Below are 15,379 nucleotides of genomic sequence, written 5' to 3' on the forward strand. Positions count from 1 at the left end.
CAACCAAGGTAAACAATGTCAGAACTTCTCAGTTTCCTGAGAAGCTTCAAAGATCGTATTTTTGTTGAATGGAAAAACAAAGTCAAAATGAAAAAGTTCTGTGCACATGCACATGCGTGTCACACAGCATGACGCATTTTCTGAAGTTTACCTAATGTTTATAATTCCAACAGAGAAAAAGCATTTACAATGTATAGTTGGTGCGTTGTATCACATTAAATTTAGTTCTCCTTTGTGCATTCACATTGTTGAAATTTTTAAAAAAAATCTTAAAGCAATACCTGATTCTTTTTTGAACATCGAACTCTGCATTTTCTTTAAGCAATAGCAAAAAGTTAAGCAAATCCACAAAACACGAGCTGGGCTAACTTATTATGTGTCCTGAAAAAAATCTCCATGGACTCCAAGATGAACTTGCAGCTGACAGTCTCAACTGTGGGCAAGAAAATCTTTCCAACAGATTGATGTCTTTAAAATAATGAATATAGTGATTTAAAAACATGAATGGTAATTCAATTTGTACTTATAACTTACTATGATACATGCACATTTTTTTAAATTGCTAACTGCTTTATTTTGAATTTAGAAATTATATTTACTGAGAAAAATGGCATTTTGACTGATTTGATTGTTTTAACAATTTTGTAGAATTTTATTAACATGTTCTGCTACTTATTTATATGATACTTTCACCTGATGTGTTCACATAAAGCCTGATTGCATTTATTCAATGTGCAATCTACTGGTATCCAGTTATGTTGCTTTTAATCAAATGTACTGAAGTTGGACATATTTAATTATTTGCTATTGCATCCCCAGGTCACAAAATAATGTGGAGTAATATTACATAGAGTTGCTGTGTTTCTCTGAAGACTTTGTTCGAGCTGGATTTATTTGTTTAATTTGAATTGAGGTTGCATTTCCCAAATCCTATAATTCCCATGGTTCTCAAAGCCTGCTAGAAGGTTTTCAGGATAAACACAGTCCAGTCAAATTAATCCACAAGCTAAAAGTTCTGAAACTCTTCTGCTGTGTTTGTTTTTTTTTAAAGCATTGAGTAGAAAGTTGCAAAATACCTCTCCATTAGTACCAGGGAAACTGGGAGATGAAATGTTTATAGCTCCTAAGAAGGGTGGAGTGTGAGGAGAATTCTGCAGCAAGGAGAGGAGGTTTACTTCCACGCACAGAGAGTGGGAATTGACCACTGCATGGGTAGTCTCCACGTTGTGGTTATGCCACAGGAGGCCATGCAGCCTATTGCATCCTTATCAGGGTAACACTAACGTTCAACCACCACCCCCTTTCTCTGCTGCCTTGCAGTTTTTTCTCATCCATATCCAATTCCCTCAATGGAACCTGCCTCCACCACATCTGCAGGCAGTGCATTCTAGATTCCAGTCACATATTCTGCCAGTTGTCATCCCCTTTAGTTTATACCGAGGACCTCCGTCCAGACCCATCACCATTTTGTATACTTCTAACACATCTCCCCCCAGCCTTTTCCAAAGAAAGCAGCTCCAGCCTCTCCATCCTTGTAACTATTGTCCCTGGAACCCTTCTCATAAATCTTTTCGGAACTTTCCATGATGCCTTCACATCCTTCCTTCAACGTGGTGACCAGAATTGAACACAGTACTCCAGCCGAGGCCAGACCACTATCTTGTAAAGGTTCAGTAATGATGATTCTGCTTTTATGTTCTATGCCCTGAATGATAAATCTCAGAATTGTGTATGCCTTATTAACCACTTTCTCAACTTGCCCTGCCACTTTCAGTGACTTGTGCACACATACCCCGAGTTCTTCTTCAGCTGCACCCATTTCAGAACAGTATCCTTTATTCTGTATTGTCTCCTCTAGTTCTTCCTGCCAAAAGGCATCACCATATATTTCTCTACATTAAATTATATCTGCCCATTCCTCTAGCCAGTTTATATCCTACCACAATCTCTCACTATCTTATTTGCAGCTCACAATACAGCTGAGTTTTTGTGTCATCCACAAATTTAGAAATTGTGGTTTGCACCTTCCAGTTCAGATCATTAATATAGATTTTTTAAAAAAAGCAATGGCCGCAACACTAATCCCCGGGAAGGCCATTATTCACCTTCCTCCATTTTGAGAAATAACCATTAACCATGCCACTCTGATTGTTTGTTACTTAGTCAAGTTTGTATCCATGCTATCGATGTCTCTATATTACCATGTGCGTCAACTTTACTGACAAGACTGTTTCGCGGCATGTTATCAAAAGCCTTGTTGAAGTCCATGTTCACCACATTAATTGCATTACCCTCATCAAATCTATCTGTTACCTCATCAAAAAAGTTCTATCAAATTAGTTAAACACAGTTTGTCCTGAACAAATCCATTTAGGCTTGCCCTCGTTAATTCATTCTCCTCCAGGTGACTGTTAATCCCTTCCTGGATGAATGTTTCTAAAAACTTTCCCATTGAGGTTAAACTGGCTGGTCCGTAGTTGCTGGACTTATTCTTCTTGTTTTTGAAGAATGAACTAACATTTGCAATTTTCCAGTTCTCTGGCACTGCCCTGAAGTATAAACAACTTAGATGAATGTAATTGTTTTGTATTATAATGATAGACTTTCTATGATGGTTATTGATAAGTATTATTGATTTTAAATTGATAATAGATTTTCAAATCTGGATTCAATGAGATTCCAGTGAAATTTTATGTTGCACTGTAATATTAAACAAGCATATTTTGCCTTAAGCTTTCATGGCAGAGTATCATGGATAACTCTTTTGGGTATAACTATTTGTAGCTTTAAAGCTTACATGCAACAAGAAAATAATACTTGGCCAATAAGTACAAATGTGCAAAATAAAGATAGGATTCCCCACGGAAATTTTGCTTAATTCATTTGGAAATAAAATGAGTAAATGATTTTCTTGTAGAGAGATGAAAGCAATTAATCATTCAGTTGTGGCTCACTTGGCATTTGCTAATTTGTGCTCTACTCTGCATTAATGTTCTAAATCAGGTAACTGTATCTGTAACAAAATCCCTTGCACATTAATTAGGTTTTGTGAGTATCAAGTGAATAAGTATAATCCTCCAATGATTTTGTTGTTATTTCACACAGTCAATGTGCTGAGCACCAGTCAAAAGGTTCCAGGATTTACCCCAAGTCTATGTGAAATGATATGATGTCTGCAGGAAAGATGATTGCTGTGATTCATTGCATTCTGCACCAGTGAATTAGGTTAAATATAATAACAATTCAACCAAAATGAATCCTATTGGAGAATGTGTGCTGCTGTAGACATTCAGGGTTGGTACACCATCATCCCAGGACAACTAGGGATGGGCAATTAATGCTGGCCTTTCTGGTGATGTCCAGATTTGAAGAAATGAATATAAAAAAGCATGGCCAAAACATTCGAAAGAAACTTGATTAGTTTACAGGAGTCACTTTAAAGTAAAATTATGGCTCTTACATTTCATTCTTTAAGTTTTATTTAATGAATAGTATTGTCTTTTTGTAAGAATTGAAATTTCAATGAATGCGTTTTGAGATACTTTTGAAGGAAAGATTTCAATTCCATTTTTCTCAATATTTCTTTCCCTATGAATGAATCCACATCCACTCCTAGAATAACTGTTGCCCTCTGCAATCCAGAAGCAGTGTTAGTCATTTACCTTCACCAGGACAATGGCACCAAGGGTTAGAAATCACCCACTTTCTAAAAGTAACATCGCTACCATTTATTTAACATCTTTATCATAGAAGAAACATCCAAAGATGAAGCACAAACAAATGCATCTTGTTTTGGTCAGAAAGCCTGATGTCATCTGGTTCCACTCACAAGGTTCAGCCACTTGGAATGAAGTTTGCTGGATTCTGAAACTACGTCAGTATAAGAGCAATGTCAAATGTATGCTGAAATATTTGAGCTCTTCCTATCCCTTCAATTTATAAACTGTGTCATTAGTCATGTTTTTTTAGAACCCTTGACAGAGTGATCTTAAGGTTTAGTCCATATATAAAAAAAAATTCATCCAGATGGATCTGTGGGGCTGAGCCAGTGAAACTGCACTCGTATTTGTTATGGTGATCCACAGCTGTGGACAGTAATCTCAACACAAACATCATACAACAGTTGTGTTTAAAAGTGTCAGGTCTATACTTCAGGTCAACTGTGTGTCAGCCGATCGATGCTTCACTCCACTAGAGCTAATGGGTGACTTTCTGCTTTGGATATGAGCCGAAGAACCAGAGAACCAGTGGAACAATAGATTTTACTGAAGTCAGGACCGTAAACCATTCCAATCCAGTCCAGTGCAAGTGACCAATAAAATGTGTGATGGGAAAGGTTAGTGTGTGCACTTAGAAATATGTGCTCGGAATGATCTACCCACTTCTGTTTTTCCCAAAATTGTGTAATAATATTAAGCACTGAATCTGAGCTTCATGGCTCTGTTCAGTCACAACCAAGCATATCAGCTGCTTAGCTCATTAAAATGTGATCTAACATCAGCCATTCCACGAACACTGATAGTGAGTTACTGACTGATCCAGTGGGCATGTTCTGATTCCCCTCCATTATTCTCCAGCTTGCATTGCTGGACTCCAACCACCAGCTCGCATTGTTCCAGAGTTTCAGGTGTGACTTCTCTTTGTGTTTGCCCAACCATGTCTGCTATTCCCCAATTGGCTGCTTTCTATTTCTAATCTACGCACTGCCTTTTGTTATCATTGTCTGAAAGCACAGCATCCCAATACCAACACCAATCAATTTCCGCTTATACACCCCCAGTGAAATCCAGCTTTCCCTCATCACCACCCCTCGTGATTCCTTCACGTTCTAAATTGTGATGCTGTCTACCTGATGTCCTGGACTGAATAAGTGGACGTTTCCTCTAATTTAGTATTGGGAGGACCAAAGCTGCTATCTTCATCACTAACTTTGAGCTCTCTTCCCATAGCCCCTGTACTTGCTGACCTACACAGGCCTTGGGTAAAGTCACACCTCAGTTTTAGAGTTCTCATCTTTATTTTCAAATCCCTGCATGGTCTCACCTATTTCTATCCCTATAATCTCCCCAGGTTTAACTCCCCAAACAGCCCTCTTCCCACACACTGAAAAAATTAAATTCATGGACACACAAGCGTCCAAATTTTTCCACCAGTGGTGGTTGTGCCCAGACCCAAAACTCTTGGAATTCCAGCCAAAACGAGATGTATTTGTTTGTGCTCCGTCTTTGGATGTTTCTTCTATGATAAAGATGTTAAATAAATGGTAGTGACATTGCTTTTAGAGAGTGGGTGATTTCTAACCCTTGGTGCCATTGTAAATGACTAACACTGCTTCTGGATTGCAGAGGGCAACGTTTATTCTAGGAGTGGTTGTGGATTCATTAATAGGGAAAGAAATATTGAGAAAAATGGAATTGAAACCTTTCCTTCAAAAGTATCTCAAAACGCATTCATTGAAATTTCAATACTTACAAAAAGACAATACTATTCATTAAATAAAACTTCAGGGAATGAAATGTAAAAGCCATAATTTTACGTTCAAGTGACCCATGTAAACTAATTGAGTTTCTTTCAAATGTTTTGGCCATGCTTTTTTATATTCATTTCTTCAGATCTGGACATCACCAGCAAGGCCAGCATCTATTGCCCATCCTTCGCTGTCCTGGGAAGGTGGTGAAACCGCCACACTGATGCACTGCGGCCCTTCTGGTGAAGATACTGTTGGGTAGGGAGTTCCAAGATCTAAACGCAATGACAACGAAGCTATAAACCCTCCAAATAAGTTTAGGTTAACTTCAGTCCTAGAAATAGCCTGCTCCAAAAGTTTCAGTTTGAAAGTTATGCTTCAGATGAACTGTTTTGGGGGGGTCTGCTAACTATATTTGTGAGAAATCATTTTTTCTGTAATACACTGTTAAGTGAATCAAACCCCCAGACCACTGAAAGTGACTACTAAAAAATTTTGCAAGGTAATGTCACATTTACAGCCAAGGGCCATTCAAAGAGGCATGGACGTTTCATCCTTGAGTCAGTTCCAACATTCAATGAGATCACAGCTGATCTCCCTTCATTGTACAATTTCTCTAGGTATCTTAATTAATACAAATTTTTTAATTTCTTACTTAAAATGAATGACTGAAATAACATTTGCCATTGGTAGAGGAGCTCTGGATTTCTACCAAACTTCTGCGTGTATAGAAATATTTCCCAATTACAATCTGCAAGATCTGGCTCTAACTTTCAGACTATGTTCCCTACTCCTGGATTTTCCAACCAGCCAAAATAGTTTCTGTTTATGTTATCAGTAATCTTTAATATCTCAAAATCTTTAACCAAGTAACCCATTAACTATCTCAATTCCAGGGAAGATCACCTTTATTTCTAGAAACATTCCTCATAACCTTCCCTGTAGAGCCTGGTTATAGTTCTGGTAAATTTCAGTGTCCCATCTAGGGCCAATATATCCTTCTTCTGATATGGTGGCTGGATCGTTCCTCGGTTGAGATCTCACTGAAGCCTGTGCAGCTGTGTAATTCTGCCCTCTGCTATCCACACCCTGACAATGTAACAGCCAACATTCCATTTGCCTTTTCAACTACTCTCTTTACCAGTTGTGGCCCAAGCCTGGGTCCTTAAGAGAATTTCATATTCACAACCTACCAATTTGTGAAGCTGCCACTATCTCCTGTCCCCAGTTGTGACCTAACTGAAGTTTGTGCAGCTGTGTAATTCTGCCCTCAGTCGATTACACAACCAGGTCAATAAATTGCCTTCAGTTCCATGTGCTTCCAGTTCAGCTAAAAGTCCTTCCTGAGGAACATTATCAAACGCCTTCTGGAAATCCATAAGAATAACATGTGTAGCCATTCCTCTGCCCACTATTTCAGTCACCTCCTAAAATAAAACTTAAATTTCGTCTGTCAGCCATAAAGTACCCTTGACAAATCTGTGCTGTCTCTCTCAGTCACTGAGAAACACCAGTGTGTCCATCGCTTGATCCTTCAATGTTGACATCGATATCCCTTCCAATCACAGACATTAGGCTAATTGGTCTAAAATTCTCCAGTTACCCTCTCTCACCTTTTTTAAATAGCCATGTGGTATGTGGAGATTCTCAAACTAATGAGAACATTGGAAGGTTTTAATTAGAGGATCTGCAATGTTCTCACCTATTTCCTTTGGAACCCTTGGTTGGAAAACATCTGGTCCCGGAAACTTGTCATTCTTTACAACGATTTTTTTCCCCCCAATTTTTTTTAACATTATGTTTGGTAAGTCCCTCTCCCTGATTGAATATTAGTTTTCCTTGGGATAGCCAGCATTTTGCCACCTTCCTCTGCTAAAAACATTGATGCAAAGTAATTATTCAACTTGCTTGCCATTTCCTTATTTTTATTCGCATTATCACTCTGTTTCAGAGTTCAAGGGTTCACATTCTTTTTCTAACTTAACTATAAGAAATTTTTGTCTCTACTTTTATATCCTTTGCAAGGGTCTGTATATGTTCCATTATGTAGCAGTCATTGCCAGATTGTCACTTATTGTTGGTTTTTGTACCTGTGATCTATGCCGTTTTGTATGGTTTTTCTTTAGGTTGCCTCAACTTTTTTAGCCTTCATGGCATTATTGTTGGCAGGAGGAGGTCTTGTGTGGTGAGGGTATAATTTGGCGCTGTATTAGATTAAACTTCAGGTCTTTACAGATTTGAAGAGTTTACAGTGGACTCTTCTTCTCATTGCTTTGAATTGTAGAATCTCAGTAGTTGTTTCATTTTACTCCCCTTCAAAAACTGCTTTGAATTCATTATTGGATAAGTAGACCTCCTTTATTAAGCCATAAGCTATGTTTTGTATTCATTCACAGGAAATGAATGCCAGTGACAATTCTAGTCTTTTTTGTCCATTTCTACCTGCCCTGACTGCAGAGGCTCCTAAGAGTCAACCAGCTTGGTAGTTACATAGAGGCCAGGATGGCAAATTCTCTTCCCTAAAGGTCACTAATTCACCAAAATTATTTTTTAATAATAGTCTGGTAGTTTCATAGTCACTGTAAGCAAAACCAGTTTTAATTCCAGATTTATTTATTGCCATGTTGGGATTTAGACTTGTATTGTTGGATCAATGGGCCAGGCTTTTAGCAGCCAGTCCAATTAAATAATTACTGTGCTGAATAGTCCAATACAGCCTGCCACCTCAGAGGCACAAACCATGGAGTTAAACAGCATGGAAGCAGGCCCTCCAGCCCAACTTGTCAGTGCTGACCAAGTTATCTACCTGAGCTAGTCCCATGTGTCTGTTTGGCCCATATCCCTCTAAACCTTTCCTATCAATGTACCTGTCTAAATGTCTTTTAAACATTGTAATTGTACCTGCCTCTACCACTTCCTCTGGCAGCTCGTTCCTTATACTCACCACCCTCTGTATGAAAAAGTTGACCCTCAGGTCCCTTTTAAGTCTTTTCCCTTTCACCTTAAATCTAAGCCCTCTAGTTTTAGACTCCCTATCTTGGGAAAAGAGACTGACCATCCACCATATCAATGCCCCTCTTGATTTTTTATACCTCCATAAGGTCACCACTCAGCTGTGCTTCTCCAGGGAAAAATGTCCCAGCCTATGCAGTCTCTCCCTATAACTCAAGCCCTCCAGTCTCGGTAACATCCTTATGAAATTTTCCTGTACCCTTTCCAGCTAAATGACATCCTTCCTACAGCTGTGTGACCAGAACTACACACAATGCTCCAGTGTGGTCTCACCAACGACTTGTACAGTTATAACATGATGTCCCAACTCATGTATTCAGTGCCCTGACCAATGAAGGAAAATGTGCCAAACACCTTCTGCACCACCCTGTCTACTTCTGTCCCCACTTTCACAGAACCATGTACCCAAACCCCTTGGTCTCTCTGTTCTACAACACTCCCCAGGACATTTACTGTTTAAGTCCTGCCCTGGTTTAACTTACCAAAGTGCTATACCTCACACCTGTCTGGCTTAAATTCCATCTGCCATTCCTTGGCCCACTTTCCCAGTTGATCTAGATTCTGTTGTAATTTTAGATACCCTTTTCACTGTCCACTAAACCACCAACTTTGGTATCATCCACATACTTACTAACCATGGCAACAACATTCTCATCCTAATCATCAATGTAGATGACAGACAACAGTGGACCCAGCACTGATCTCTGTGACACACCACTGGTCACAGGCCTCCAATTTGAGGAACAACCCTCCATTACCCCCCTCTGACTCCTTCCACCAAACCAATTTTGTATCTAATTCGCTAACTCACCCTGCATCTCATGTCATTGAACCTTCCGGATTAGCCTACCATGGGGGACCTTGTCAAGGGCCTTGCTAAGGTCCATATTGACAACGTCTACCGCCTGGGCCTTGTCAATCCTCTTGGTCACCTCTTCAAAAAACTCATTCAACTTTGTGAGGCATCATTTCCCATGCACAAAGCCACGCTGATTACTGTTAATCAGCCCTTGCCTTTTCAAATGTAGGTCCTGCCCCTCAGAATCCCCTCCAGTAACTTACCCACCACTGATGTTAGGCTCACTGACCTGTAGTTCCCTGGCTTGTCCTCGCAAGCCTTTTTAAATAAAGATACAACATTTACCACCCTCCAGTCTTCTGGTATCTCACCACTGGCTAAAGATGATGGAAATATCTCTGCAAGGGCATATGCAATTTCTTCCTGAGCTTCCCACAATGTCCTGGGATATACTGGGGCAGGCCCCAGGGATTTATCCACTTTACTATCCCTTAAGATGACCAGCACCTTCTCTTTTGCAATGTCACTATGTTCCAAGACATCATTATTCATTTCCCCTAATTCCTTAGCTTCCATGACCTTCTCCATGGTAAATACAGATGAGAAATGTTCATTTAAGACCACACCCATCTCCCCACATGGACGACCACATTGATCCTTAAGGGGACTTTCCTCTCCCTAATTATGCTTTTGTTCTCAATATACATGTAGAATCTCTTAGAATTCTTCTTTAGCTTATCTGCCAAAACTACCTCATGTCCTCTTTTTGCCCTCCTGACTTCCCTCTTCAGTTTACTCCTCCATCCCTTGTACTTCTCAAGGGATTCACTTGTTCCCACTGCCTATACCTGTCATACATCTCCCTTTTCCTGACCAGCGCCTCAATGTCCCTTGTCAACCAGGGGTTTTTATAATCCTATCAACCTTGCTCTTCACTCTAACGGGAATGTGCTGTCCCTGAAATCTCCCTATCTCACATTTGAAAGTCTCCTACTTGCCAGATGTCTATTTACCTGCAAACAGTCTCTCCAATCAACCTTTGCAAGTTCCTGTCTAATGCCTTCAAAATTTGCCTTGCCCCAGTTTAGGAGTCTCACTTGTGGACAAGTCCTATCTTTATCCATAAATATTTTAAAACTAATAGAATTATGGTCACTGGTCCCAAAGTGCTCCCCCACTGACACCTCAGTCACTTGCCCTGTCCTATTTCCCCAGTAGGAGGTCTAGTGTTTGCCCCTCTCTTGTAAAGCCATCTACATATTGTTTGAGAAAACTTTCCTGAACACATTTAACAAATTCTGCCCATCCAAGCCCTTCACAGTACGGAAGTCTCAGTCAATATGAGGGAATTTGAAATCTCCTCCTATTACAGTTCTATTATTCTTATAGCTATTTGCAATACAGTTCTCTAACTTTCTTGGTTCTGCGACAAATAGTTGCAGGAATCTGTCCTTATTGCACTGAAGAATTTTATCACCATTCTAGGGTAGGGACATGTTCGGCACAGCTTTGTGGGCCGAAGGGCCTGAATTGTGCTGTAGTTTTTCTATGTTTCTATGTCTTGTGGCTGTAATCCAAATGTGAGTTAAATTTCTCCCCTCTGCCTTTGCTACAAGCTGTGGATCGGGAATTACAGGAATGGAATATCACAGCTGCTGAATTCTAAGGGTTATGCCATTAATGGATGTAATTGAATAGGTGTGTAAAAAAAATGTTAAATTAAAGGAAACAAGCTCATTCAAACCCAGCTACCAGATCTTGTATGTGTTATAAATTAGCTAAGTTAGAAATTTCTTTATAAATTATATTCAATAAAAGATTGTGCTCAATTCTCTTAGACTCCAAACTACTGAGGTTGAGCCGACAGTCAGGGAAGGTCAATGTTTCTTCCTTGGTGGGGACAGAAAGGGAGGGGATCAAAGTTCCCAAAAAAATTCACATTGTCTATTCCAACCCACCTATAGTAGCTGCTGATGGTTTAATATAAAGGCAAGTCTTGGTAGCTTCTGTCAGAACATGAAAGTCTTTGAAAAATGAAAGTGGATAAAATAAATATTTGTTGTTTTTTAGATTATTATTAAAACATAATAGAACCAAGTATTCCAGTTGTAATGCAAGTAAAATCTGTGACAGGACAAAGAGAAAAAATAATGAAAAATTACTTTCCTCTGAAACTATCAATCAGTTCCTTTATGTAACAACACTTTCAGGAACATGGAGGTCAAGTTTAAACAATTCAAATATCTGTGTATTCCCTGTTTAAAAGAAAGGTGGAATTATATTGAAGAAACAAAGCCAAAAAATTAAAACATTTTATCTATCTGGTACTGACAATGTGTCAACAGCAAACTATTAACATTGCTCTTTGTAATGTTTGCTCTGTCCACTAGGTGCCAGTATTAGAACAGATTGACCTGCTGTCTAGCTCAAAAGAGCAGGGTTTAAATAAGCAGAACAGTAATGCAAAAAAAATTAATATATCATGATCCTTACCTTATAGCAATGCAGAATTTTAGAGGAATTTTGGTTTACTAGATTCCTTTACTTAGCATTATTTTTCTGATTATGTAGCTACTGTGATGCTGGGCAAACTCTGCACAAGAATCATTATTTCAAAACCTGCCAACCACAGACTTTTGTTCACAGAGAATTGTTTTCTACAGGTGGAAAATTCAATCAAATGGGAATTAATTTAGAAATAAGTGAGGCTGGGATAAATTAATAAAAACAACACAATTTCTTCTGGGTTACATATCAGTATGATTTTTTTTACAAAAGACAATGGTAGAATTGCAACATTAACCATTTGATCACTGATTACACAGAACTACGCAAATGTGCAAGCATGTGATAGTACAAGTTTAAATGTTGGGTGGACTCTAAAGATCTGGAGATGTTCCTTCTCAAGTTATGCTGTGCTTTGTATTTTATACAACCAGTGTAAAACATCAGAAACCAAATTAATTGTAAAAGGAACAAAGTTGAATCAAAATTAAAATAAATGAGATTAAAACAATACCTCAGAAAGCCAAAACAGTTTTAAGACAAATCTGGAAATATGACCCCTGAGGGAAAAGGGTTAATATACATTTGGATATTGAATCCTGATGTGTTGGGCTAGCAAGCTCCTAGTGTGCATGAATCTTATAAGGAATGGTATCTTGTTTTGAACTTCCACTCTAAACAGGCAATGGGATCAAATTATGAATTATTGTCTTGAAAGCTGATGAGATTGGTTCATGTTCAATGAGGATGTTAAACAATTCAAATCCTTGTAAAAAGGAATCTGATTGTGACGATAGGAAGAGTGCACAGCATCTTCAAAAATGTGCTTTAATGAAATGAAGGGCAATACATGGGCAGGAGGAGGCAAATATACTCACACTGCAAAACAGATTGCCATTGATAATCTCCACACAAAAACAGACTCTTGCAGTCTTCTTCCAAACGTTTTTCAACATCTTACAGGTTTGGAGGTGAAATGCATGCAGTATTGGTAAACTCAGGCACTGTAACCCTTGACCAGTTCCGTTTCTGGGGGTCATGGTGCCCGTCTGACCTTTCAGTGGTGATGCTCATCTTACAGCGATGAATATTCTTTTCTCTGTAACTTGAATTTTTCATGCTGACAAAATCCCATGCCACCCTTTGCCTTGTTACATGTACAAATTTGATATGCATTGCTTTAACATGCAGTCTGTTTAACATACAACAACATCCAGCAGTGGTTTAAAAAATGGTCTTGCTTACAGCAAGGATTAATGCCTAGCTCTAGCCTTCTTTATACTAAGCAGTGCTTCTGTCGTAACCACCACAGCGCCATCTGTCAATGGTTACTTCTAAAAGGATTTTCTCTCTATGCATTTATTAATCACATTTCCAACACAGAGAACTGATTTCCAAGCAGTAGAAACATCTTTTAAGTATAAACAAAAATAGAAAGTAAACAAACTATTTGTACGTGCCAGTACTGAAGGGAGAATGAAAGCAGACAATAACTGGTTCATAACATGGGTCTGACAGACAAAGGATGCACAGAACACCTCAGTTCTCTACCCTGATGTTTAAATAATTGATGTTCCTTAAACCTGCTTATGATGTCTGTATATTTTCTGCAGCAGACAGCAAATCCTTAGCAATCAGTAGCACTGGATGGAGCTGTATTACCTGCACACTGCTAAAGGGACTCTGTGAGCTTCTTAGCAGCTTTTTCAACATAAGCCTACAACAGAATACTTGCAGTGCACTCATCATTTTGGTTGTTTTCACTCTCAGTTTTGAGTAGATGGAATCTGCTCCATGCAGAAACTCACTGGGGATTTCAGCATGGCCACATATCTTTGCAAAGCACAACTGAAGGATGTCCTAATCCAGTTGAATCCGAGCCATTTCAAGCTGATCGCCCACCCTTGGAGATGACGCTTGGAGCTTTAACTGATGTCTTGTGTGGTCATGCTGCAGTTGGGATTGTCTCTGGTCCCTTGTCTTTTTTGGTGCATCTCCTCCCACTTACACCTATTCCGGATAATCCCATTTAGCATTGGCTTCAGTCTTGGATTGACTTTCACCAGGGCCTAGGAATTAATTAAGAAAAGGATATAAATGCTTCTTGTTAAGACTTCTACTACAATGAGATCAGAATCTCTAATTTTAATGGAAGAGGAAGTGCATGTTACACGTTAAACATAGAGTTATACAACACAGAAACAGGCCCTTCCACTCAACTCGTCCATGCCGACCAAGTTGGCTGCCTGAGCTAGTCCCATCTGCCTGCATTTGGCCCACATCCCTCTAAACCTTTCTTATCCATGTACCTGCCCAAATGCCTTATAAATGTTGTAACTGTACCCACCTCTACCACTTCCTCTGGCAGCTCGTTCCACATACCCATCACGCTCGGTGTGAAAAACTTCAGGTCCCCTTTAAACTTTTCACCTCTTACCTTAAACCTGTGCCCTACCCACCTGACCATCCACCTTAGCCAGGCCTCTCATGATTTTATAAACCTCTATAAGGTCACCCCTCAGCCTCCAATTTTCCAGGCAAAACATCCCAGCTTATCCAGTCTCTCCTTACAGCGCAAGCCCTCCAGTCCCAGTAACATCCTTGTGATTCATTTCTGCACCCCCTTCAGTTTAATGACATCCTTCCTACAACAAGGTGACCAGAACCACCGACAATACTCCAAGGGTGGCCTCACCAGCGTCTTGTAGAGTTGTAACCTGACATCCCAACTCTTGTGCTCAATGCCCTGACCGATGAAGGCAACGTGCCTAACACCTTCTTCACCGCATCGTCTACCGGTGTCGGCACTTTCAGGGACTGCATATTTGTACTCCCAGGTCTCTCTGTTCTACGACACCCCAGACCCCTGTCATTTACTGTCCAGGTCCTGCCCTGGCTTAACTACCAAAATACCACAATTCACACTTGTCTGAGTTGAAGTCCATTCTTGGCCCACTTACTCAGTTCAGCTAGATCCTGTTGTAACCTTAGACAACCTTCTTCACTGTCCACTAAACCGCCAATTTTGGTGTCATCTGCACACTTAGTAATCATGCCACCTACATGCTCATCCAAATTATATACTGTATATGATAAACAACAGGAGACCCAGCACCGATCCCTGTGGCACACCACTGGTCACAGGCCTCCCTTCTGAAAAACAACCATCCACCACCACCCACCACCACCCACCACCCTCCCCCCCCCCCCCCCCGACTCCTTCCACCACCAATTTTGTATCCAATTGGCTTGCGGACCTTGGATTCTATGTGTTCTAACCATCCAGACCAGCCTACCACACGGGACTTTGTCAAAGGCATTGCTAAGGGCAGGCACGGTAGTGTAGTGGTTAGCGTAATGCTATTACAGTGCCAGCGACCTGGGTTCAATTCCAGCTGCTGTCTGTAAGGAGTTTGTATGTTCTCCCTGTGTCTGCGTGGGTTTCCTCCGGGTGTTCCATTTTCCTCCTGCATTCCAAAGACGTACAGGTTGGGAAGTTGTGGGCATGCTATGTTGGTGCCGGAAGCATGGCGACACTTGGGGGCTGCCCCCAGAACACTCAATTGCAAAGATGCATTTCACTGTGTGTTTTGATG

At 40.0% G+C, this 15,379-nt stretch overlaps 1 protein-coding gene across 1 annotated transcript in view; it reads right to left on the bottom strand.

Annotated features, from left to right (window-relative positions):
• Positions 1-13,708: 13,708 nt before the first annotated feature.
• Positions 13,709-15,379, bottom strand: part of pde11a (phosphodiesterase 11a) — a 166,415-nt gene continuing 164,744 nt past the window's right edge. The window contains exon 20 of the mRNA XM_052029745.1: positions 13,709-13,852. Coding sequence (XP_051885705.1) covers positions 13,709-13,852 — 144 coding nt within the window. The remainder of the gene's footprint in view (positions 13,853-15,379) is intronic.

The sequence above is a fragment of the Pristis pectinata genome, chromosome 1 (assembly GCF_009764475.1).
Source record: "Pristis pectinata isolate sPriPec2 chromosome 1, sPriPec2.1.pri, whole genome shotgun sequence".
Lineage (NCBI taxonomy): Eukaryota > Metazoa > Chordata > Chondrichthyes > Rhinopristiformes > Pristidae > Pristis > Pristis pectinata.